Below are 26,205 nucleotides of genomic sequence, written 5' to 3'. Positions count from 1 at the left end.
TCCTCACACTGTTGCCCAGGCTGGCCTCTAACTCACGATAACCCTTCTACATAAGCCTCTTGAGCCCAAAGATTATAAACGCAAGCCACCATACCCAACTTTAATGGTCCCATATCAAATTCTTTAGGGTTAAAGTGTTACATAAGTATTCACTTTTAGTTTTCCTACACACACAATGAAAAAGGTAATTAACAAAGGCCTCTTTCATGAAAGGTCCACTAGAACCTTGTTACTGAACTTGGAACAGTCAGACTTCTTTTGGGTGGAATTTTGAACGCATTAATCATTACCTCAAAGATTTGGTTATTCTGTCCTATCTTTATTATACCTCAAACTACCTGCCATTGTGTGATATAACAAGGCAGAAGTATACCTCTATTCGTGGCTACTCCACTTTAAAGTTATTTAACAGCCCAAGAAAAGCACCCATTGATTCCTAATGGTTCACAGTGAGCTGTGGAAAGCGATTATTAGCTTAGAGGTCACTATATTTAAAGAAAAACAGCAGCACTCAGGATGCAGAGGCAGAAGGTTGTTTGTGAGTTCAAGGCCAGCATGGTCTAGACAATGAACTGTCAGAACTGCACAGTAATGTGCTATCTCAAAAAATACTTAAAAGACAAAGGAATTCATTCATATTATAACTACTTATTTCCTTCTTTGATGGTAATTGTTCTTGCCTCTTACTAAAAGGAATGTCCAGAAAATATTTCAAAATACCAACCTGCCAGGGTGCTTGTATGTCGAAATGCTCTGACTTGGGAGTCAGACAATCCAGTAAGAAGTGAAATGACAGTGTCCATCATGTACTCATCATATATGATACTATATTGACATTGCCGTACTAATACACCAATGAACTCACAGAAGCTGGACTTGAACTTCTTCCACTGAGGACCAGCCATGGTTAGTGGGTAATCCCCACTATCCTAAAATAAAAATGTTTATACAGCAATTCATTTCAAGTTCATGACTTACTTCATTTGCTTTTAATAAGTCTAGACAAAAGCATGGAAATATTCTATCTTACCTTCTTTTTGAAAATAAATTCTCAAAGAAAGCAAAAGAGCATGCAAAGAGATGTGTGCCTCTTCGAACACTGCCCTTTGAACATGTTGGGTCTAGACCGAGTTAAATGCACACTTTTGCACTGCACTACTGATGAATTAATTTGACTATAATGAAATATAGTTGTGAACAAATTGGTTGTCTTTGATTTTACTGTATTTCAATATGATTAATTCAAACCCTTGTTTTATTTTAGTAAGACTCTCACTTAAACATTTACTACTAAAAGGTTAAAAAATACCACTGCTCATAAATCCCTTACTGCTACTAAGGGACTGATTAATAGCACTTAGTGGCATCAAAACCATTTAACAACTCATCTGTCTCTTGGAATGATAGCTGAAAGCTTTTTCATTAGACAGAGTAAGAAAAAATGAGCAAATAAAACAGGTGACACAAGACTTTCTACTTGAAAATTCAAGTTGTTTTTAGAAGGGTAAACTTCCTGGAGCTAGAATAAGACTATGAATAAAAGAAACACAAATTTGTGTCCTGAAGAAAATTTCACATTAGTAAAGCTACTGATAAAAAATTGCAGTGATATCATTGTGGTAATCAACTTCAACATATACTATTGTTTGTTCTTACAGTTGAATTAAAAATGTTTCATGCAATAATATATATATTTCTTCATCAAAACTACCTAGTTCCTCAATTTGAACAAATATTCCTTTTCCAGTATTTCAGAATGGTATATTCTCAATTATGGTCTCAGATTAACTACCATTACAGTTAACTTGGAATACGTATAAAATTTTAAAATGCTAGGCAATTTTCATAAATTGCTCAATTTTTGACACCAGATAATGCCTATCTAGCATCTTGAAATGACACTTTCAGAGCACTCTTATAACAAAACTTATATCCCTATTTACAGATTAATCTCATGCCATTGATACTAACATACCTAAGGTTGCATAGCTATCATTTAATTAATACCATAAACAATATCTACAATATTAGTAATTAAAAATATCAGAGCACTAAACCATGACTGACATATTAAAGCATTTAGAATGTTACCTCGTCGAATTCTTCTGTCATTTTTCGAATTATCTCAGAGTTCTGCATATGTCTAAACATCTCTGCTGTGACGACTCCTGAAATTTCCAAGTATCAGAAGTTAATATATGAAGTAATATAAGGTAATGAAAAGAACAGAGAATGTAAAATATCATATTTTACATTCACAATAAAAGCATACTTCTTAACCTCACACTGCTAACAGGCATGGTTCTTCTAAACATTATCTTTTACTACCCATGTAACTTTACTCATACTATGATATGCTATGATACAACTGTCTCTATGTATTCATAGAGACTAGGATACCACAATTTTGGGGTACTGCCTTAAAATTGTGTCATCGCTGGATATAGTCATAATCTATACATAGCATCCTATCTTTTAGATTATTTCTACTGTTTAACAGTGTTAAAGCTATGGTTGTTGGGCTGGAGAGACGGCTCAGTGGTCTGATTGCTCTTCCAGAGGTTCTGAGTTCAAATCCCAGCAACCACATGGTGGCTCACAACCATCTGTAATATACATTAGATAAATAAAAATCTCTTTAAAAAGCTATGGTTGTTACAGTGTATCATCGTTTGGACAGTAAGAACAAGAAAAACATCTGCAATTATTTGGTATAAGCACTTTTGAAATGTTTTAAATATCCAGATATGACACCTGGCATTTATAAAAGGATAATTGTATATGTTTTGCCTCTTTACAGTAAACAATCAAAGGTAACATTTGAAAAGTTGAGGATAAAGGTGAAGACCAGGAAAAGTAGCAGGCACTGCTCACTTTACCATGCTCCTTTAGAAAACAATACTACACACAAAACAACTATATACTGACATCCTCTATTCAGACTAGAGATAAGTGTCAGGAGCAAGTTAAAGGTCCAATAAGCTGGTGGATATTAAAAATTTGGAAAGCATCTTCAAGAAAAGGGCCCCACTGTCAAGTTCTGGAGTGTAACTAGGAGCACTGACGCCGATAATCCTGTGGATAAAAAGTGCTACTTACCAACAACAAAGGAACTAACCCATTCCTGACACTGGCTTTTACTTTCTTTGCCTGGGTAGTCTTGTGTTGTTCAGTAGAGACTCTGTTGACCCATTGTAAAGTATCTCCATTTTAACTCTTTGTATGTACATGGGTGAGAGCATGTGAGCCTCCTCCTTCCCTCCCTCTCCCATTGTATGTGTGTATGTGTGTATAGTCAAATTCAGAAGATTTCCACAATTAGTTTTTCCTAAAGCCTTTAGTGTTATTTATTTATTCCTCCATGATTTCCCTCCATTATCCTGCCCTCCCCTTCCTGACCCGATTTAACCTGCTTTTTTCCCCAGTATTTCCTTCTAATCTTTTATAGCATTATGGACTGACCCGGAAGATTCATCCCTATTGGCTAGTTTTCAGAGTGCTACAAGGTACTAGGTGTGCTACGATGGGAGAAACTACTCATCAATCCCACCCTCCAGAAGAGGAAAGCAGTAACTGACACAGTTATCAGACAAAGTTCTGAAGAGTGCACTAGTCATAGACCTCCCTTAGCAGAGAAGCATTCTGTTAAGTGGACACAGTATTGAAGTAATTCTGAATTACTTCTCCTCATACCCACAGATTATTTGGGGATGGTGATCAAAACACAGAGCTACCAGCCAAGGTACAGCAAATGAGTAAGAGAGCACAGAGTTCTCAGCCCTGAAATGAATATATATACTGATCTTCCTCCTCCTCCCAAGATTTGGTTGACATTGTGGTAGATGGGATAGAAAGCATGGAAGAAACAGAGGTGACAAGTAAGTAAAGCAACACTGTTTCTGGACATGGCAGAGCGGCTGCACATATGCACTCAGTGATTAAGACAGCATGCACAAAACCTGGGAAGCGAAAACGTGCTTTTCTCTAAGAGTGCAGGCCCTAGTAAGCTGTCCATGTTCCAGGAGAAAGCCACAGATCCAAGAATATTTTGACAGCACAACTTAGATTTGGTGAATTTCAAAAGAAGTGGATAAGAAGGGATAGTAAGTTGGGTGGGTAGAGAAGAGAGGATGGATATGGGAGGAACTGGAGGATATAAGTATGACCAAAACACAAAGATCTGATAAAATAGTTAAAATCAATGAAATAAAAATTTTATGCCTTAAAATTTGAAAGGCAGAAGGAAAGAAAGTAGAACACAGTAAATTCCCTGACGAATAGTTAATGCCAATTCCCATTTCCTAAGATCCTCCCCTCCTCACATACAACATATAGCCAGAAAAGCATCAAAGGGCAAGAAATATACATGCCAGTAACTCTGGGCCCTGAATTCTGAGCAATCGGCAAGTCACCATCAGAACACACTTTGCCTACAGTCTGAAGATGTACAAGACAGGAAGTGAAAGTGCTAAAAACTGGTAAACAGTGACAGGTGACTAGGAAAGAGAAAATAAGCAAAAACCTGGGCTAGCCCCAATAGTAACAACAGAGCAGTCTGGAGTACCTTTCAGTACAGCTAATGATTCCTAACTGAACGAACAACTGCAGAGGCAATCAATCACATTACAGTAAAATGAGAAATACATGTAGAGCCTAAGGCTGCAATAACAAGTAAACTAAATGACAGAGAAACTTCTGACGCATTTACAAATGAATCCTATCAAAATAATTTTATCTGTTAAAGAATGAATTATTATAATATGGAAACTGCATACTTATACAACAAATACTACATCAATACCCAAATCGACATAAGAAAGTTTTCAATGCATCAAAATGTTAGAAATCTGGTTTCCAGAAAGTATACAAATGTGCATTGATGAAGTCCTTAATCATCGTAAAACAAAGCAACACCAGACAAAGGATGAATATAATAAAGGAGGAACACTCTGAACTTAAACTGGACGAGAACAGGCAAGGAGACTAGGCAGCTCTCTCCACTTGTTAAGACATGACTTTACATTTCTCAACACTGTTCTTGTGTGAACCTAGTCCATGGTAATTGGGAATCAGAGATAAGAACATTTGAGCAAAGTGGGATGCCAATCTGAACAGCATTATCAGACTTCAGCTCAAAAAACTTTTTTATTCTTAAAATTAAACAAGCCAATGACAACATGAAGAATATAGGCTTGAGAGTTAACATTTTAATCATTACAACTAAGATTTAATACATAGACCACATGGAATATTTTAATCAACCACAAATGTCAGTGTTACTTGCTTCTCAATTAAAATTATTATATTTTTAAAGAGATCTTGTATAATTTAAAGTAATTCATTTCTTACATTTTCCCCACATTTAAAGAACTCTTTTTTTTTTTATGACATCTTAATTATATCTTAAGCCCATCTTTCCCTCAAATCTTCACAGTGCTGGTGATATTCTCATTAAAAATCTAACTGGGAAAGGAAATTAACATTTGAAATGTAAATAAGAAATACCCAATTTAATAAAAATGGAAAAAAGAAAAAATCTAATAGCCCTAAAAGTACAAAATTATTTCTACCTAGGTACCTATGATAATGTGTCAGAGACAAAGGAGGAAGCAGAAGCTGCCCATGATCTTGACTAATTCGTTTATTGATCCAAATGAGACTATGTATAAGATAACAATTTACATAATTCTGTTGTATTGCTAAAAATCTGTCCTAAAGAGTTTTGTCCTAGGTAAAAAAAATTTATATTTTGTAATTTCCCCACTCCTATTTGAAAATATTTCAAAATATTTTTAGACTAAGTAAAAACATCATACAATTTGAAGCCTACACTAAAGGGCAATTTGACTACAGACAGCTATTCATGAGCTTTAACCCCTGTACTCTATTATTCAATATCATAACATCTGAAACTATCTCATTATTTACCTTCCCCTTTCCATTCCATCTCTTTATCCTAAAACAGATGCAAAAAATTAGGAAATCTAATAAAATACCATAAACATTATAAATTGCTAAGTTTTTAGATAAATTTCACAGTGAATATACCTTTGTTAACATACTTTCTCTCTTACTTTGTTCTCTTACTTTGTTCTTTGCTTTTCTCCTTATACATTTTGCGCAGATATAATGTAAATAATTCACTACCTTGACATTATTTTTCATGAGAAGGGATAACATTTCTTGAAGAAGTGGCTATTTGAGAACTCATGATTCTAAAGTAAATAATAATATACTTTACCTTTGCAGCCTGAACACTGAATAAAAAAGTTGATAAGGTCAAGAAGTGCTATATCTCGGTCATGCTTGTATGATTCTATCCAATCATCTACCACCGACTAGAACAGAAGAAAAAAATCATTTTTAATGGTTGTCTAAGAAACAATTAATTCTAATGAAAGTTATGAAATTTGATAGTATGTAGTACCACATTAATACAGATATTCATATTTTTAAATTGAAAGCTTGATCTTAATTCTAAAGAACTAAATTCAATAAATAACTGTCTTGATAACACAAAACAATCATCTACCCTCTATTCATTCAATATTTTAAAAGAAAACTGGGACAATGAGCTAATTCGGCAGGTAATGGTCCTTGGTGCCCAGTTTGAAGACATAAGTTCAATCCCTAAGACCCAAATAATACTAAAGAGAAAAGAGTCCCAGCCCCCACAAGTTATAAAATGACTGTCACAGGAAAGACATAACATACACACATGTGCAAACACACCCATACATACACAAACTTTTAAACAAAAATTTATAAGACAACAAACTATATTAAAGCACTCTATTCTATAGTCTATAATTATGTCTTGGAGACATTAATAATATTCTATAAAGTATATCACCCACATATTTTACATAATAATATTCCTTTTCACAAGTATTTTATGTTTTTATCATGACAAGTACATACTTGTGTGAATATACATATGTAAACAAACAAACATTTTTAACCATCTAAACATTTGCCAGGTAGTGGTGCATAGCTTTAATCACAGCACCTGACAGACAAAGACAGGCAGATCTCAATGAGTTTGAGGCCAACCTGGTCTACAGAGTGATTTCTAGGATAGCCAAGGGTTACAGAGAAACCCTGCCTCGAACCACCCTCCCCCCCAAAAATCTAAAAATTTAATTTTTATGAAGTGTATTTGTTTCTCTGTGATATTAATAGTATCCTAGGAAATATATCATCCTTCAATTTTCTGTTTAACAAACTAAATACCTGGGAGCGGCGTTCAGGGTAGTATGGTCAAAGACAATGGAAGGAGGCTTTAGCTAGCTTCTGCCTATGGTTTGTGTGTAGCTAACAGCTTTAGACAACTGTCCTCACAAAATAACCTTGCTCAGTATTTTAGAAAGTAAAAGATAATCCACAGAAAGGGAGAAATGTTTTAAAATCACTTATCTGACAAGGTATTTGTACATAAAATACGTAAAAAACCTTCACTACTAAGTACTTTTTTTTAAAGGCAGGATAAAGCCTGGAGAAGTGGCTCAGAGGTTAAACTGCTCTTGCAGAGGATCTGGGTTTGGTTCCTAGCACCCACAGTTATCTGTAACTCCAACTACAGCTCCAGAAGATCCAATGTCCTTTTCTAACCTTAGAAAGGACTATGTGTGTGCAGAGCTAGGGGACAGCCTTAGGTGTGTCACCATCGGGAATGTTGTCTATTCCTCTGAAGTAGTGGTGCACTTACATGCAGACAAAAGATCGATGACAGATGACAGATGACAGATGGCAGAGAAAGAGAGAGAGAGAGAGAGAGAGAGAGAGAGAGAGAGAGAGAGAACACTAATCATACATAGCTCTCTGTAAAGGCAATTACAAAACAAACAATGAACACATGAAAAGATGTTTAATACAGAGGAAAGAAAATAGCACTTCGTGCCTACTAAAATGATTATAATTTTTAAAACTACAGTAGCAAGCATTGGCAAAGCTATGAAAAGATGAAACACTAAAATACTACTACCGGGAATATAAAATGGTAGTCACTTTAGAAAATTATTTTAGCAACTACAAAAAAGTTAAATATAGAGTAAGCATATGACACTGCAAATTGACACTCAGGTCTATATTACTCAGAAGAAATTAAAGCATATATCTAAGCAAACACTTGCACAGCCTTCACAATAGAAGTTGTGACAACCTGAATGTATACGAACGTAAGAATATCTAACAAAACACTGAGTGTTCAGATCAACCAAAGGAATAGTCACAATATATGTCATGACATGAATAAACCTTTATAGAGTTATGCTAAATAACAGAAAATATTCAGAAGGAATCTTAGGCCCTATGATTCCATTTATATAAACTCCCCAGAACAAGTGAAGTACATTAGTGGTAGCCTATATCTGGGAAAGGACAAAATTATTCCTATAACTTACTGGGATATAAACTTTCTATCTGGTAGACTGAAAATGTTCAAACACTATATTATAATGAAAACTTTACAATTCTGTATACATCTAAAAACCACTGAAATTAAACCTTAAAGATTCTTCTTACTTCTATAATTTGGATCAGGAATGTTCACTTCCCGTGCAAAGGTCCATGTGTTAAATGTTAAAGGCCTAGTCCTCAACTTAGCAGAGAGGGTAGAAGCATTAATTAACATTTGGGGACCTAAAGGGAGCCTCAGGCAGTTAGAGGCACATCTGCAAAGGAAATTAGGCAAGACCAGTATCTTCCTCAAACTTCTGACTGCTAGGAGATAACAACTTTATCACATGTTGTCGCCAACATGACATAACATATGACCCTAGCCCCAAGAAGAGGAGGGATGACAAGTAAGCGCAGACCAAAAACTTTGAAAATTCCTTCAAATTAACTTTCTTTCCTCTTTTATGTTAATCATTTCAGGTATTTATTGCAGTAATGGGCCTATATTTATTTTCAATGTAACAGCTTATATATTAAGCAACACAATTAAAATATTTTTCCAGGATGGTTAAATTAATGAAAGAAAGAATACATTATACAACTATGATCGTTTAAAAGTGTGGTTCCCAAGTCTTTAAAAACTGTTCTGGAATACAAGGTGTGTGTGTGTGTGTGGGGGGGTGTCCTATGTCTCATTTCCTTAAACAGACTTGTAAGAATGTGTCCAAAATTAGGTCATAGGAATCCACATGGCTGAACTGCTTTCTTGAATTGCTAGGAGGTAGGACTCTACTTAAGGCTCCAAATAGACAATATACTGTAAAAAGCCCGAGTCACATGCAAAGGTTATTTATAGATATAAAGTTGTGGCTGTCTTCAGACTCTGAGTTACCACAGACTATGTCCCATGCATGAGTAAAGATTTAGGACAACTGTGTTAATAACATTCAATAAGTACTAACAAAAGTAACAGAGCAACATCTTTCCTACATATTCTGCCTGAATCCTAAGTGTTGCTATGGGTGAGTAGCATATTATTAGCAAGAATATGTTATATTAAACATTATAAATTTTTAAAAAATATCTAAAGACATCACCACAGAGCAATAAAATGTAATTCTTGAAAATGAACTACAACTTACAATAGGAGCATAAGGCTTTTACAATTAAAAAAAATGGAAAAAATATACTTCCTTGCTATGTACCCCAGGCTGAGAACAAAGATCTGTCAGGCATAGTTCCTCAGGGGCTAAGATTCTAAGTATGTGTCATCACAAATAGCTAAATTGTCTAATCAAATAACACATAAGAATTCACTCAGAACTGTGTATGGAGGCATAAGCCTATAAATACCAGGACTCAGGTGGCTAAAGAAAGATAGGCACTAATTCAATGCCAGCCAAGCTGCATGTTTTGTCTCTCATAAATGAAAGAAGGGAAATCAGAATCAGATAGAAACACATTACAATAATATGATATTGTAATGTGCTAATGAAATGTTAAGAGTAAGGTAAGAATAAAACTTACATAAAGGGGTTGGGGATTTAGCTCAGTGGTAGAGCGCTTGCCTAGCAAGCGCAAGGCCCTGGGTTCGGTCCCCAGCTCCAAAAAAAAGAAAAAAGAAAGAGAGGAAAAAAAAAAGTTACATAAAAAAGTGGATGTCAGTACCGAAGAATGTTTTTCAGAGGCTGAGGAGATGGAACAAAGGTTTTAGAATATATACTGCTCTTACAAAAATATCTGAGTTTAGTTCCTGACATATATCAAGGAGACTGCAGCTACCTGTTACTCAAGTTCTAAAGGGTACTCAAATGCACGTACCCCCACAGAAATACATGCACACAGATAATTTAAAATAAGGTTTTTAAAGAATATTTTTTATTTAGTCAGTGCTATTTGATTTGGAATAAATCATTCCAAGCATCTAGAGAACATAAAGGCCTGAGAACAGAGCACATACTGTGGCTGAGAAATAGAAAGTATGTCATAAGGAAATCTGGGCTGGAACTTTTGGGTAAGGAAAAGCTCAGTTTCTAAAAAGCAGATTTCCTTGATCAAATCTGGCCTTAGGAAAGGAACACAAGAGGAAATACATATAATGACCCAGAGGTGAACAAGAGCTTCAGGGCAATCCCTGGGGAGGTAACGAGAAATGTCCTGGAGCAGTCAGAAACAGAGTTCTGGTCAGGTTTTTAGTTTTGCTTTTTAGTAATCTTTTTCTTCTCGGTGCTAGAGGCCAAACCCAGGTCCCCGTGCAAGTTAGGCTATTCTGAAAACACCTGATAACCTAAAATAATCATCAACAAAAGCCCACAAGACTTAGAGGAAAATAGAAGCAGCATCTACTCTGCTGTACCTAAAAGCTGAAAATTCTGACAATTTGTATCATTTCAATACTGCATGTTCTGCTGGGACCCGAGCACCAACCAGTGTGATAGTATTAGAAAAATTCCACAGGACATTAGAAGACAATTAGACTATATAAAGCCCTCACAAATGGGATTCACATTCTTATGAACTAGAACCCAGAGAGCTGTCTTGCAAGAGACACATGCAAGGAAGCTGGCCCTATCTATGAACTACAAAGAAGGCCCTACAATCTACCATTACCATGTTCTCAGAATTTCTAGTTTTAACTGAGAAATCATTTTCTGCTGTTTATATGCTATCTAGTATTATTCTGTAGCAATACAAATGAACTAAAAATACTAATAATAACAAAATTAAAGGTATCAAACAGAAGGCTGGAGTTGTGGCTCAGTCAATGATAGAGCACGTGCTTTAGCATGTACCCAGGGACTGATTTCCAGCACTGACCAAAAAGAAAACAGTAAGTCTCTCAGTGTCTGTCTTCCCCCAGTGTGTGTGTGTGTGTGTTTGTGCGCGCGCGCATACTTGCGCAAATGTGCACATTAATGTTTTTGGTTGATATAGAACAAGTATTATAGAGAAAAATAACAAAAGAAGAAAATATTGAAATGGAATACAATACAGCTGAGAATAATATGTCCCATTTAATAAAACTAATGGAAGAGGAAATCTTAACAGGTAAGTACTTTTAAACTATAGAGTAAGTAAATAAAATAGTATATACACGCCAAGGTGACACACAACTCATCCTAATACAGTGAAGTCAAATGTGTACTCATGTTGTAGTTAACCATCAAAACTTGTCAGCACTAAATGGAACTATATTAAAGTGAAGAAGATGAATTACAGTGAGTTCATCTGATACATTCTATGAAACTGCTAAAGGCACAAGTGGCTACATATTTTTATTTTGCATATGAAACTACCGGATACATATTTTCCATCTTAATTACATAGTCAAATATTTACAGCATTATATAAGCAAATTGTGCATTTAAATTAATAACATAAAGCCTAGATAACTACTCCTCAGATAACTACCTTTGTATGTGAAGTTAATTCCCTATAACATTAAGTTCATTCTATATTCCAGGAAGAATGTGATGGTATATATAGTTTATATTCCTTGCTTTTAAGTAGGCTCAGGTAGAAGGGTTGCTTGAGCCTAAAATTTCCTTACCATCTTGAGCAAAACAGAGACCCTATCTCAGATAAACAACAAAAAGACAGTATATATTCCTTGAGTATTTACTAAGATTTACAACCATTAAGTAGATAGTAGTATTATGTCACTCCACCAAAAATTCCATCTATGGTGTTTCTGATGAAAGTTGGCCCATAGGCTCCTATACTTGTGTGCTTAGTGGAACTCCTTAGAAAAGTATGGCCTTGTCAGAGGAGGTATGTATGGGAAGTGAGTTTTAAATTTTCAGTTAAATCTTAACTATCACTTCAGTGCCATGTCTGCTTGCCTGCTCCAAGCCACGGTAATGAACCATGAGTCCTAAATTAATTTTTAAAAATTACCTCAGTGATGGTTCTTTTGTCACAGCAATAGAAATGTAACTAAGACATCAACCATACTCTATCTATTTTAATTATTTTTTGTTTTATTTTATGTGTGTATATCATGTAAATGATGAAGATATAATGATACCAGGTCAGAAAAGAACTTCAGATCCCCTTACACTGAAGCTACAGACATTTGTAAATCATCAGGTGGGTGCTAAGAATTGAACCCATGTCGTCTGTGTGGTGTTTTGAATAAGAATGGCTCTCATAAGCCCATAGATTTGAATGCTTGGCTCATAGGAAATGGTTTATCTTTGTTGCAGGAAGTGAGTCACTGGTGGGCTTTGTGATGTCATGTGCTCAAGCCAGATTTAATGTCTCTCACATCCTGATGCCTTTATCAAGATGTAGAGCTCTCTGGTAGCATGTCTGCCTTAGTGTTGCCATGCTCCCTTTCATGACGATGATGGCCTAAACCTCTGAAACTGTAAGCAACACCCAATTAAATGCTTTCCTTTACAAGAGTTGCTGTGGTCAAAGTGTCTCTTCACGTGATAGAAAACTGACTAAGACATTCTGCAAGAATATTAAGTGCCCTTAACCACTGAACATCTCTTAAGACTTCATTTGTAAATGGCAGCTATATAAATAGCAGGGAATATGAATTTTCATAACCAAGCATAATATCAACTTTTTAATCAATTAATTTCCTGTCTTATATTATTAAAACTTACAAAAAACAATAGAAACTAACTCAAGACACAGGGTCGAGCTGAAGTTGTGGTTGAGTGGTAGAGGATTTATACAAGACCTTGAGTTCAAGCACAAAGAAAACACACAGATGCAAATACAAAGACCTAACAATGGCCTAGTAGAGTGGTTAGAATACTTGCCTAGACTAGAAATGACTCTGGGTTGGAGGCCTAGCAACCCCCAATAAAAGGTATTATAAATACATTCATAGTCTTATATTTTTTAAAACACAATTAGAGAACTCAAGGAAGGGCCAGCAAACTAGTTCAACGAGTTAAGTGCTCCTCATGCAGACCTAACAGCCTGAGTCCAATCTCTGGAGCCCACAGAATAGAAAGAACTAACAGCTCTCTGACATCCACATGAGGATCACAATATGTACACAATGACAGGTACACAAACATGTCAGACTTAGTCACAATAATAATGAATAAAATTAAAATGAAAAGAGGGCTAGCAAGATGCCTCTGTAGGTAGAGACACCTACCAAGCAAATCTGGTCATATTAGGTTTACTCTCCTAAGCCCTCATAAAGATGAAAGGAAGGAGGGAAATGATTTCACCAAGCTCTTCTCTATACACACGCCATGGAGCACACGGATGCATGTACATGTACACACAGATGACAAAGACACGAGCACACACATGAACTGGGGAAGAATACATAACAAAAATTAACTGTTTTAAAGAAGAGAAAAATCAGGGTGGTACTTTCTCTGTTACTAGCATTTAAAACACAGAGATAAATTTCAAAGAGCATCATAAATGTTACCTGCATAGCACTCTTGCCCATTTTTACAACTTCAAACAACATCATGTTTTCAACTCCATTCTGCTGATGATGACCATTCATTCGGTTTGGACCAGAAGGAGGTTTTCCTCCTCCATTTCCACTTTTACCCTTCTCTGCTGGACCCTTCTTGCCTTTTTTACAAGTCTGCAAAAAAAAAAAAAAAAAAAAAAAAACACGGAAATTTATTAACTTACATAACTCTCACTATTCTTGAAATTCAAAACAAAAATGCAAAGAAAGCAATTAATAATTATAATATAATTAAATTTGATATTTAGAATGTCATTCATATATAAGAAAGTTACATGATAATTATAGACTCTTCATTTTGTTTTCCATAAAACTCACACAATAATACAGTAGATCATAACCTCTGAGAATAAATTATAGGGTCCAAATTTCTACTTCTGTTAGCTGAGTGATTTTGGACAAGTTGTTCATCCATACATTAATTTACCCACTTCTTTCCCATCTGAGCATAGTAGCAGATTTCAGCATTCAAGAGTCTGAAGCAGAAGAATCAGGAATTCAAGACCAGCTACATAACAAATTCAAGGTCAATCTGGGCTACATGAGGCCTTGTTGTAGAAGAGAAGAAAAGAGAGGAGAAGAAATTAGAAAGAGAAGAGCAAAGAATGGGGAAGGAGAGGGAGAAAGGAAACTAAGAAGAAAAAGAATCATTTTCCAGTTTCAAACTATGCCTACCTCACAGGATTGTTGTGATTATGAAAACAGAAAATATTTATTAAAATATACTCAGCACATAAAGTAAAAATAATTGCTATAATTATCATTTCTTGTGGGAAGAAATTCAGTACATTGTACTTAGATCTAAATCTCCAAGAATAAAGTCTACTTAATGTAATTGTGCAAAATAATGTCCTATCACAACATTAAAAGTACTCATCAGGGGTTGGGGATTTAGCTCAGTGGTAGAGCGCTTGCCTAGCAAACGCAAGGCCCTGGGTTCGGTCCCCAGCTCCGAAAAAAAGAAAAAGAAAAAAAAAAAGTACTCATCAATAGTCTGAAAAAAAGTCACAAAAATAAAAATATCTTTTCAAGTTTTCTTAGTCTATCATGCAATGTTAAGGTTCAGAATAGAAGGGGTAGCTAGAATAACCTCTTATAAAGTAACTTAGACTTAGTTCAACAATCTAACTTAATTCCTACTGTCAGGTGTATAAGTCACTGCAATATTCTTTTTCAAATTTTCATTTTACGTATATGACAACTTTGCCCATATACATACATACATACATACATACATACATATATATACATATATATATATATATATATATATATATATATATATATATATATCCCCAAAAGTTAAGCTACAAACAGTGTGAGCCACCATTTAGGTGCCAGAAATCAAGCCCCCAGGTCCTCTCTAAGAACAGCCAGTGCTCATCTCTGCAGTCCCATCACCGCAGGCTTTGTGCAGAGTGTAAATAAAGTTATAAAATTCATTTTTGACCTGGGCCAACTCTTAAACACCCTGAGAATTCAATTAATAACTATGGGGAAATGAAATTCACTTATAAGGAATCTGTCAGCATTGGGAGTAGGAGTTTCTTAAGTCAGTGAAAAGGTTCCAAAGAAATGGCTCATAAGGTCAAACACTTGCTACCAAGTCTGATGACCTGAGTTCAATTCCCAAGATTCAAATGTCAGTAATGAACAACTTCCACCAGTTGTCCTCTGACTTCCACAAGAAGCAGTCACATCCCAACTTATGCACGCCATTCACGCATATGTACATACATATATGCACACACGATAAATAAATCTGTACATAAAATGTTAAGATTCAATATATAACTTATAAAAAACACTCCCATAACCTTTATACCTTGTTAAAGAAAAAAAAAGTCTAGTACATTTTCTTTTAATTGAGAATTTCATACATGTGTATATATATTTTTTTCAAATTCACTCCAATCTCCAACCCTTTAATGTCTGTTTTCCCTCACAATTATATCTGTTCCCTCCCTTCCTCCATCCATCCATCCATCCCCGCCCCGCCCCGCCCCGCCCAAGCAAAGGAGTCTACCTAGTGCTACAAGTATCTGCATGGTGATAGGAAAACATAAAGGAGCATGGGTAACCTCTCAGGAGCCAAATCCTGAAGAAACCTGATTCTCCCTTTACCAGTAGTCATTAATCACTAATAGCTCCTCAGGCAAGGGATGAACATCATAGCTCGCCCCACTTCTCCATCCATGCTGGGATTTGGTATAACTTGATTTGTATGTTATCAAGAGATAAAACCATTTTACCCTAACTCATGTATGTGTGTATGAGTGATTTACCTGCATATATGTTGGTGTACCATGTGTGTGCCTAGTGTTGAGGGAGAACAGAACAGGAAACCCTGCACTTCAACTTCATTTCCAGAGAGCTGTAAATCATCAAACCTTGGTCCTTTGGAAAGAGCAGCAAGCAAGCGCTTTTAAGTGCTAAGTAATTTCTCCAACCCCTCTAACTCATTTCTTAAATGCTAGTGCCAAAATAAAATCTTGAAAGGAAGCATTTCAGATCCCTGCACACGATGATTTCACAGCTCCTTTTAGAGGTATACATTTTTGTAATCTAGCAAGCAAAGGTCAGCAAACTGTCTGTAAAGTTAACACTAGATATCTGGCATTATTGGCCACTGTTCTAGTTTTCAGTTCTCTTACTGTGGTAAAATACTTAGGGAAGGAAGGCTTTATTTGGCTTACAATTCCAGGATACAGTCTATCATTTCACAGACAGCATGGTAGAAATTCAAGCAGTCACACCCCACAGCCTTGCTTGCTCTCAGCCAGCTTTCTCTTCTTTTACACAATTCAGACACTCTTACCTAGGGAATAGTATCACCCAAAATGGGCCCCTGGGTTTCCCTATATCATTTCACAATCAAAAACATCCCAAGACATGCCCACAGGCCAACTTATCCAGGTATTTCATCATTACCACTCTTTCCCAGACTTTTTTAAGAAGTGTCACGTTGACAGTTAAACTTAACAACACACTCAAATATAAACTATATCTTTACTTAAAAAACATTTAAGATATAATTGTTACTTTTATATAATGGACACTCCAAAAGCAAGCCATGTTCCTAGATTTTCTGATCTAGAGTCAAGGCTACAAATGTATTTCCACAGATACTCTGCATGCTTGCATATTACTCTATAGAGGGCATTTCTCCTTCAGTAGTCCACAAGAACCATACTCTGGTTTGGGGTTTTTGTTGTTGTTCAAGACTTCTTTTTGGTGTTGCTATTTTGTGGTAATGGGGATGCCCTAGGGAAGCACTTATCATTGAACTATATTTCCAGTCCATTTCAGTATTATTTTGAGACAGGATTTTGCTATGTCATTTCCTAGGCTGGACTTGAAGTAAATAAAGAGTCCACCCAGGAATGAACTTGAAATCCACCTACTTTAGCCTCCTGAGTAACTGAGATTAAAGGCATATGTAACCAACCTAGCAAAAACACCACTATGCTTAATAATTATTTCAATAAATAATTTCCATAATATTTGAGATATTACCTAGTAAGGAATCAGTCTAAATCATTAATTCCTAATTATAAAATGAAAAGATTTTGAACCAAATAAAAGAATTTCAGAGAGATAATGCTAAAAAAGAATATATTAAAATGTTTTTTAAAATGTTAATGTTAACACAGAATCAAATACTTTCAAACTGTATATCATGTGCATAAATATGCTTGGTCACTATAAAAAATAGTACAATTAAAATGCTTCAATGGATCTGAAGTGCTTGAGAAAACCATACAGTAGAATAAGGGAATTTTACAGGAAGTAAAGCTTAACGTAGTCATATAAGACCTGTAATCCCAACACTGTAAAAAAATCATCAAAGGCCAGCCTTGGCTACAAAATCTGTTCAAGGATACCATGGGCTACATGACACTGAGGCTCCATCTGCAAGAGGAGAGAAAAGGAGGGGAGCAAGAAGAGGAGTAGTAAAATGCCTTTTAAATAAGATGTTTAGAGGTAGCATAATAAGCTATCAGGAAAGGAAACCATTGACTACCTCTAGCCTTCAGTTTCTGTCTATAAAATAAGCAAGAATTATATTCAAGACTTTCTTTAAACTTTATGCATGTCTGTGAGTGGTTATGTACACATAGATGGATGTGCCTATAGAAGCCAGAGGCATCAGATTCCTCTGGAGTCAGATTGATAGTCAGCTATAAGAAACAGGACATTAATTCTGGGAATCAAACTAGGGTCTTTCTGAAAAGCAGTACATACTTGTAACCACTGAACCACCTCTCCCGACTCAACATTTGAACTTAATCTGATATTAAATTAGATTTTATATGCACATACATGTATATATGTATATACGTACATACATATGTACAATTGTTACCACAACACCTAAAATATACATAGAATAGTGCCAAAATGTATTTGCTATTATTGTTATAATAAATCTGGCCTCTAATAGCTTACCTAAAGCACTGGCTCTGTAAAGTTAAAAAAGTTCTAACACACATACACACACACACAACACACACACCTTTAGAAGTGCTTAGAAAGACACGTCTTTCCCTTTGGTTCCATGTATTTTATGCAAAAAATGACTCTATAATGTATTCTTCTGACTAAAAACTTAACTTTGTTAGTTTCATATTTAACATTATGTTCACAGGACATAACTTGGTTGTATATTACATATCCAGGGTACATCATTGGAAGTTTATGTATTTTGAGTTTATGTTTGAGGTAACAGAACATTTCAACGTAACAATTGATTTACTGAGAAATCAAATTGAGTTGTCATGCCATATTTTGTTTATCACAGTATACTTTATAAAATGATCTACTATAAACAATAATGTTCAATAAGTTCAACAATATTATATACAGATACCCACAAAAGGGATTTAGTCTGAAAGCATAAAAACATGCATACTCAGGCTTGCCATACAACTGAGGCCCCAACACAAGCCAAATTTGAAGTATAAAATTCCTTCACCGAAGCGTGCATGCACATACATGTTAAAAACAAAGTCACATAAATGATACATACTTTGCCTTTGCCTTGCTTCTGATTTTTTCCTTCAATGTCTTCAAAATCTGTGTCAGAAGAAAAATGTGTTTCTGACTCCCTGTGACAAAAAGATAAGCAAACATTTTAAACTTTCCTTGGAAATGTAGATGATGTTACCAATTTTTAAACATTATCTAATAAGAAAGAAATGGCTGACTCATAAATCAATAACTCACAAATAAGATGAAGTTCAGAATGTGGAACAGGGTCCTGTGGGGAAGAGGATGAGATGGCAGGAGGAGAAGGAGGGAAGAGAGAATGGAGGGGAAACATAAGTAAAACTCACTATATACATATATGAAGTGGGTAAAGAAGAAGTTTAATTAATAAGAAAAGGAACTTATATACTTTCATAAAATATACCTTAAAACATTACCAAACAGATTAAAAAACTGACCAATTACAAAGAGTACTAAGACATTGGTTTCTCTAAACATTTATGTTTTGATAAATTTTTATCGGTTATTTTCTTTATTTACATTTCAAATGTTATCATCCTTCCTAGTTTCCCCTCCACAAACCCTGTCTCCTCCCCAGCACCACACACACACCCTTCTATGAGAGACCCACAACAGTCAGGGCCTAGTCTACTCCTGTCAATTCTTGTTATCCATTATCCTATAACAGATCCATATTATTTTAAGTATTCTATAACAATACAGTAATCTACAATGTAAATTTGTTAATGATCTAATTTTGACATGCCTAAGAAACTGCATACTTTTTGCTTTATAACTATAAAATATGAGTTCCTAAAAGCAGGCATATCTTAATTCCTTACATTACCTAATCCACTGTCCTATCTTTAACAAGAATTTGCTATTTGGAAGATGGTTTTGTTTTTATAAGCAGGCTCTCATTATGTAGCCCAGTCTGACCTCAAACTCCCAATCTTCCTGCCTCTACTTCACATGTATGACCACAGGTATGCACCACTAAAGCTGGTTCAATATCTCCTTTAACAAAAATGCATTCCAGGTTTGATATGTCCCTCTAAAGATGCTGTTTTTCCTTAGGAACTTTAAAGCATAGCAAATTAAATTTATTGCAATTAAAATATCACGGATTGAGCTGAAAATGTAACTCAGCAGACTACGTTTTTACAATTTCCCAGGTTCAATCCCTAGTAATGAGTAAAAATGAGCAAGGTAGTAAATGCCTGTAACCCAAACATTTGAGAAATAAGGCTGAGAGTTCAAGGTGATTCTCAGCTACACAGTGAGTTTAAGGATAGCCTAGGCTCTATAAGACTGTCTCAAAACAAAAACATAATTTTAGAGACTACAGATGTAACTCAATACTTGATTAGACCAACCAAGGTTACATACTTTTTTAGACCTGTCTCAAAAAAACAAACACAAAAAACCCACCTCCACAGGACACGTATGCACATAAAATGATTCCTACAGAAACAGGGTCTCACTGTATAGGCCAGATAGACCAATATCTGATTGTATAGTTCAGGCTAGCCTGGAACTTGTTATCCAGACACTGTGGTGGCATGCCGTTTCCTCCCAATAAAAACAAAATAATACAAGAGCTGATCCTACTGTAAAATGAAAGGAAGGAAGGAAGGAAGGAAGGAAGGAAGGAAGGAAGGAAGGAAGGAAGGGAGGGAGGAAGGAAGAAAGGAGTAATTACAACAAAAGCAGACTAAAAAGTATATGTTTACTTTTATTTGTTTTATATGTCTTAGTGTTTTATTTGCATGCCTGCTACCCAAAGAGAGTGACAGGTCACCCAGAACCTGAGTTACAGATAGTTGTTAAGTGACCATGTAAGTGCTGGAAAGCGAACGCGGAGGCTCTGCAAGTCCTTGTAACAACTAGCCATCTCTTCAGCATCAAAAGTGTATGGAACTTTAAAGACAGGATGGGGGAAGGAGAGTTAGATGGGTGGGTGGTCAAGTATTCAAATATCTTTTCTAGACCACTATGCATATAACTTGGTTTTACAACAAATAATTGAGATATCTTACACTCATTTCATTAATGACATGAGACTACAATCTAAATACTAATGTATAGTATCACTCCTTTCTAGCTGAACATTTTAATACCCCAATATTCTTCCTGAAAACAACTAGTACTATGTGGTAGTTTGAATGATAAGGGCCCACATAGGCTTATATGCTAGGTGCCAGTTACTAGCACTGTTTGAGACAGATTAGGAGATGTAGCCTGGTTGGAGTTGTGTCAGTGTGTCAGTCAGTCAGTCACTCAGTCTGTCTGTCTGTCAGTCTGTCTGTCTGTCTCTCCCCTGCTTCTGACTGCAGATCAGGATGTAAAGTTCTCAGCTACTATGATAGCACCATGCCAGTCTACTTCCTGCCATGATGATCACACATTAACCCTCCGAAACTGTAAGCAGGACTCCAATTAAGTGCTTTTTACATAAGAGTTCCCACTGACACGATGTCTCTTCACAGCAAGAAAACAGTAACTAAGGCATACTACAAAACCAACAATGGATTCCAAACTGCACATTAAAAAATAATAGAAGCTGGAGAGACGGTTCAGTAGTTAAAAGCATGTAGAGCTCTTGCAGTGTTCACTTTCCAGTAACTCCAGGGAATCGGATGCTCTCTTCTGGCTTTAATTGGCAACTGCATACACATGTACATATTCATATACAGACATATACACAAACCTATAACTGGAAATAAAGTTATTGTAGAATAATAGTAAACTGTACCATGTGTAAATTTTAAATATAGATCCAGAACATTACAGAAGTGGTAAAAATACAATTGAATGAGTACTGATTAAAAATAAACAACCTTCAAAACATGAGCTAATTTATATATTAAGATCTCATGGGGAGCAAAATTACTATTTCAATTTTGTGAAAAAAAAAGATATGTAAATGTTTTACAATACATAGTACTTACTGCAGTAGATTAAAATCAGTTGGTATTTCTGGAGCTGCTATCATTTCTTTATCATCTTCTGGATCACCCCAATGTCAGAAATATATTCATATATTTATGTGAATAAAAGACAGTGTGCTTCCTCTAAGAAAGACAGTTCCTTTAAAGAGAAAATGACATATTCATTATAAATACACCTTAAACATCAAGAAATATTCATACTTAAAAGCTGAATTCCCCAGTGTCTCTTAATGTGTTCTAGTAAATAAGTATTTTGTTCTTTTCCATTTGGCTGGATGTTAACATCTCTTACAGATCTACAGTAATAATACAACATCAATGAATATTGTATCACACACAATTTTGTTTAAAATTTCTCATGACACAGTAACCTAGCATTCCCCCCAACCCCTGTCCATCCATTAATCTACCCATGCATATACAAACTTGCATCTGTATGCACACATGTATATATGCATAAAACATAAATATCACATATATACAAATAAGCACACACTAAAAATGAATAGAATGTGGCTCTCTTACTAAAGTTCTGAAGTTCCTTTAAGTTTAAAAAGGGCCTAAAACCTTTTAGCTTTTTATTGATGGTATCCAGACATTGTTATTTAAAAAAGAGCTTTTCGGGGTTGGGGATTTAGCTCAGTGGTAGAGCGCTTGCCTAGCAAGCACAAGGCCCTGGGTTCGGTCCCCAGCTCTGAAAAAAAGAAGAAAAAAAAAGCTTTTCTGTATCTTAAGATAAAATTTTAAAACACTTTTAGGACAAGTTTCTCCATTCTTGATAAAACATATAGTACAACACTTACTAAAAAGAACCCTGTCATGATAATGCTATGTTGTACCTGAAATTAGTCTGAATAGCATTGGCTGGCATGCTTGAGTGTGATCCTCAACAGAACAAATAAAACAAGTCAGAAAAATTTAAGAATGCTACTTTTAGCTAGCTATGGTGGTGTACAAGTACAGCCTCAGCACCATGAGTTTGAGGCCAGCCTAGGCTACATAATAACATATCTCAAACAAAAAAGAGACTTGTTACCAAATAAGTCTCAGTGTGGACATGAGAAAGGGGTCACTTCTAGCTTTGAAGGTCACAGGTACATCTCCTAAATAAAGAATGATACGCTACCAACTGGTATATAATATAGAGGACAGGGCAACAGGCTGAAGCTAAGGTCTGAATTTCTTAGAATATAAAATGTAAAATTTTCTTTATCAGCGCATATATTAATCAGAGTGTCACATGTGGAGGTCAGATGACTTCTTTGTGAAGTCAACTTCTTCCACCATTATATAGGTTCTAAAGATCAACCCCAGGTCCTCAGGTTTCTTGATCCTCCTGCCTCATTTCCCAAGCCCTAGGATTATAGATATATATAACACCACACATGACTTCTTTTTATGACTTTCAGGTTTTGTTTTTGTTTTATTCTTTTAAAAGAGAATCGAAGTACTTGGTGGTCACCCAAAGTAGATGAGGGCCTCTGAGATGGTGTCAGTTGGTAAGAGCACCTCCTGCAAGACCTGATGGCTTCAATTCAATTCGTAGGACACACATGGTGTAAAGAGAAAATTTATCTTTCTCAAAATGTCAAATAACCTCCACATATGTACCATGTCATGCATGCATACACTAACTTACATATATCTACACACACATACAGGTAAATAGATGTAAAAACAAAAATAATTTTGGAGTAAGTAAAGTTCAATCTATCTTTATAAATGTTCAAATATATCACATTTGTGAAATTCTAATGACCTTTTCCAATAAAACAGACATAAGAAAAAAGCTATAATCCCAACAGAAAGCAAAGGCAGAAGATTATTCTAGTTCCAGGTTAGCCTGGTCTACACAGTAAGTTCTAGGTTCATAGAAAGAGAAAATGGCAAGCAGAGGAAACAAGAAAAGGAACAATTTTGGTTTTTTTTTTTTGTTTTTTTTGTTTGTTTTTTTGTTTTTTTTGTTTTTTTTGTTTTTTTTCGGAGCTGGGGACCGAACCCAGGGCCTTGTGCTTGCTAGGCAAGCGCTCTACCACTGAGCTAAATCCCCAACCCCGAAAAGGAACAATTTTTCCATCAATTCATCAATTGATAAACATGGTCTCAAAACACTATTTCCTACCTTTTACTATACTGAGGCTAAAATAAAAGAACAAAAACTATGTACTATAAATGATAGCATATACCTCTAACCACAGAACATGGGAGGCAAGAAGACAGGAATTTCAAGGTCATCTTTGGTTACATAGAGTTCAAGACCCTGGATACTTGAGACCCAATCTTAGACAAAACAGAAAAGAAAACGAACATCCCATGGACAATATAACAAGCACACAGTGCTTATCTTTTATCTGGAAAGTCCTCAGGTTGTAAAATCTAAAACTATACCTACTATTAAGTATGGTCTCCCCCATATGCTAAACCACTGCCCCCTTCTAAAACCTTTAAATTTTAATCCAGCTGTACCCTAAAGAACTGTATAATATTCTGTATTTCTGAGATTCATCATTACATATAAAATCTTTGTCTTCTAATATACTATTAATGTTTTAAAAGAAAGGATATTTCATATTTTAAGGGAATTGTAAAGGTATGAATTCTCAAACGACACAGGGGGAAACTAGGGGGATGAGATTTCAACAATATGTGCTATCCATCTACACTTTGTCACTGCATCTCTGAGCACATCCCAAGCAAACACTGTGGGGTAGAGGTATTACTGTTCAATAGCAGCACTGAACAAAACCATAATATTTCTCATGGAACTACATATATAAGAAGTATGAAAGAACATTAATTCCTATAAGAAAATATATATCCCTTAAACCTAAAATGCCAAATTCGCATATATTTTGGTTATATGTATTATTTTTGAGATGTCGTCTCACTATTTACCTCTGGCTGTCATAGAATTACTATAATGAACAAACTAGTCTCAACTCACAGAGATCCACTTGCCAAGTTCTAAATGCTAGAAGTAAAGATCTGCGCCACCAAGCCCAGGACATTTTGCTATTTTCAATCATCTCAGTTCACTTAACTAACCAAACAACTTATCACAACTTAACAAAAACCGGCAACATTTCTCTGCAATTTAGAAGAGAATGCAGTGGAGAGAGTTGCCAGTGGTAACTTCAGAAGTGGAAGAACTGAGAACATTTCTTTTCATTTTGAATGTCTACACCTGTAATGTAAATACAATTTGCTTTTCCCAAAGACTTGCATTACAAAATGTAGAAAATAATTACTTCAGCCAATTGTGGTAGCACAAGGCAGGGGGATCTCAAGTTCAAAGACAGCCCAAACTTGACAACTTAGTTGAGACCCTACCTTAAAAAGCAAAAGAAAGGCTGCAAGGGATAGTAAAGCACTTGCCTAGCAAGTTCAAGGCCTCCACTGCAGTGCTTGCCCACCAAAATCTCTTTAAATATGATTAATTCTATTAGAATGTAAGAACATGTAGTGGCTATATTAAATAAAAGCATAAAATACTAAAAATACAATCATTTCTGGACTACTGCAGGATATATATATATATATATATATATATATATATATATATATATATATATATATATGCTCAAAGATCACAAGGTGGAGCTCTCATCCAGTATCAAAGAAAATGTTTGAGGTCATATATAGGAATTCCCTATAACTACTACAAAAGAGATGCTGTTCCAACAATTAGGAAGACAGAGCCAGAGCACAGACATGAAAAACGAATATATCTCCATGGCTATTTTCCTTAGAAGGGCCATCACCAGCAACTAGCTTTTGCTTTTTCTTATTAATAAAGTCACCACATGTGTACACTGAGTAAAAAATTAAGACCATCTTCTTTAGTCTCACAGGCATACAGTATAATCTCTCCATCTACACTTTAGTTAACCATAGTTTCCCTTAACCTAGATTAAAAACTCTCCGAGAATGCTAAGTTGAAGAGTTCTCTAAGGAAACAATCCTAAATCTAAATGTTCACAATTACTGTAATTTTGCATTCTCTCCTCATCCAGGCTAGGATGAGATCCTTAATCCAGTATTCCCTTCCTGCATATATGCTATATGCCCTTGGTTACTTAGTGCCTTGTCTCAGTTATCAGATCCACTAGCTCCGTATCACAGTGCTTTTCTTCAATGTCCTTTCTTTAACTTAGTATAATGGCCTTGCAATGTGTAACGTTTTATACATTAATATGACAATCTTCTGTTTTGTTATTACTGTTAACCTATTTGCAAACTAAAGTATTTGCAAACGATTTATAAATTAAGTTGTAGCATATGTATGGATAGGTGGAAAATACAGTACTAAATACAGGGCTCACTTCCACCTTGGTTCTCAGACACCCAGTGAGTCTCACACACGAGCTCACAGAAAATGACGTAGGTACTCTATACTGCTACTAGTTGTTA

At 35.4% G+C, this 26,205-nt stretch overlaps 1 protein-coding gene across 12 annotated transcripts in view; it reads right to left on the bottom strand.

The window, feature by feature from the left end:
- The window catches only part of Stag2 (STAG2 cohesin complex component), a 131,550-nt gene that overhangs the window by 52,312 nt on the left and 53,033 nt on the right, over nucleotides 1–26,205 (bottom strand). For all 12 annotated transcript variants that reach the window (XM_008773521.4, NM_001173507.1, XM_039099694.2 and 9 more), the window contains 6 exons: nucleotides 21,796–21,934; nucleotides 18,885–18,963; nucleotides 13,805–13,969; nucleotides 6,242–6,338; nucleotides 2,092–2,168; nucleotides 725–929 (listed from right to left, as the gene is read on the bottom strand). In XM_008773521.4, coding sequence (XP_008771743.1) covers nucleotides 725–929; nucleotides 2,092–2,168; nucleotides 6,242–6,338; nucleotides 13,805–13,969; nucleotides 18,885–18,963; nucleotides 21,796–21,839 — 667 coding nt within the window. In that variant the 5' untranslated portion in view covers nucleotides 21,840–21,934. The remainder of the gene's footprint in view (nucleotides 1–724; nucleotides 930–2,091; nucleotides 2,169–6,241; nucleotides 6,339–13,804; nucleotides 13,970–18,884; nucleotides 18,964–21,795; nucleotides 21,935–26,205) is intronic.

This window comes from Rattus norvegicus, chromosome X (genome assembly GCF_036323735.1).
Source record: "Rattus norvegicus strain BN/NHsdMcwi chromosome X, GRCr8, whole genome shotgun sequence".
NCBI lineage: Eukaryota > Metazoa > Chordata > Mammalia > Rodentia > Muridae > Rattus > Rattus norvegicus.
Note: the sequence above shows the minus strand (reverse complement) of the source record. Positions and strands in the feature narration are given on the sequence as shown.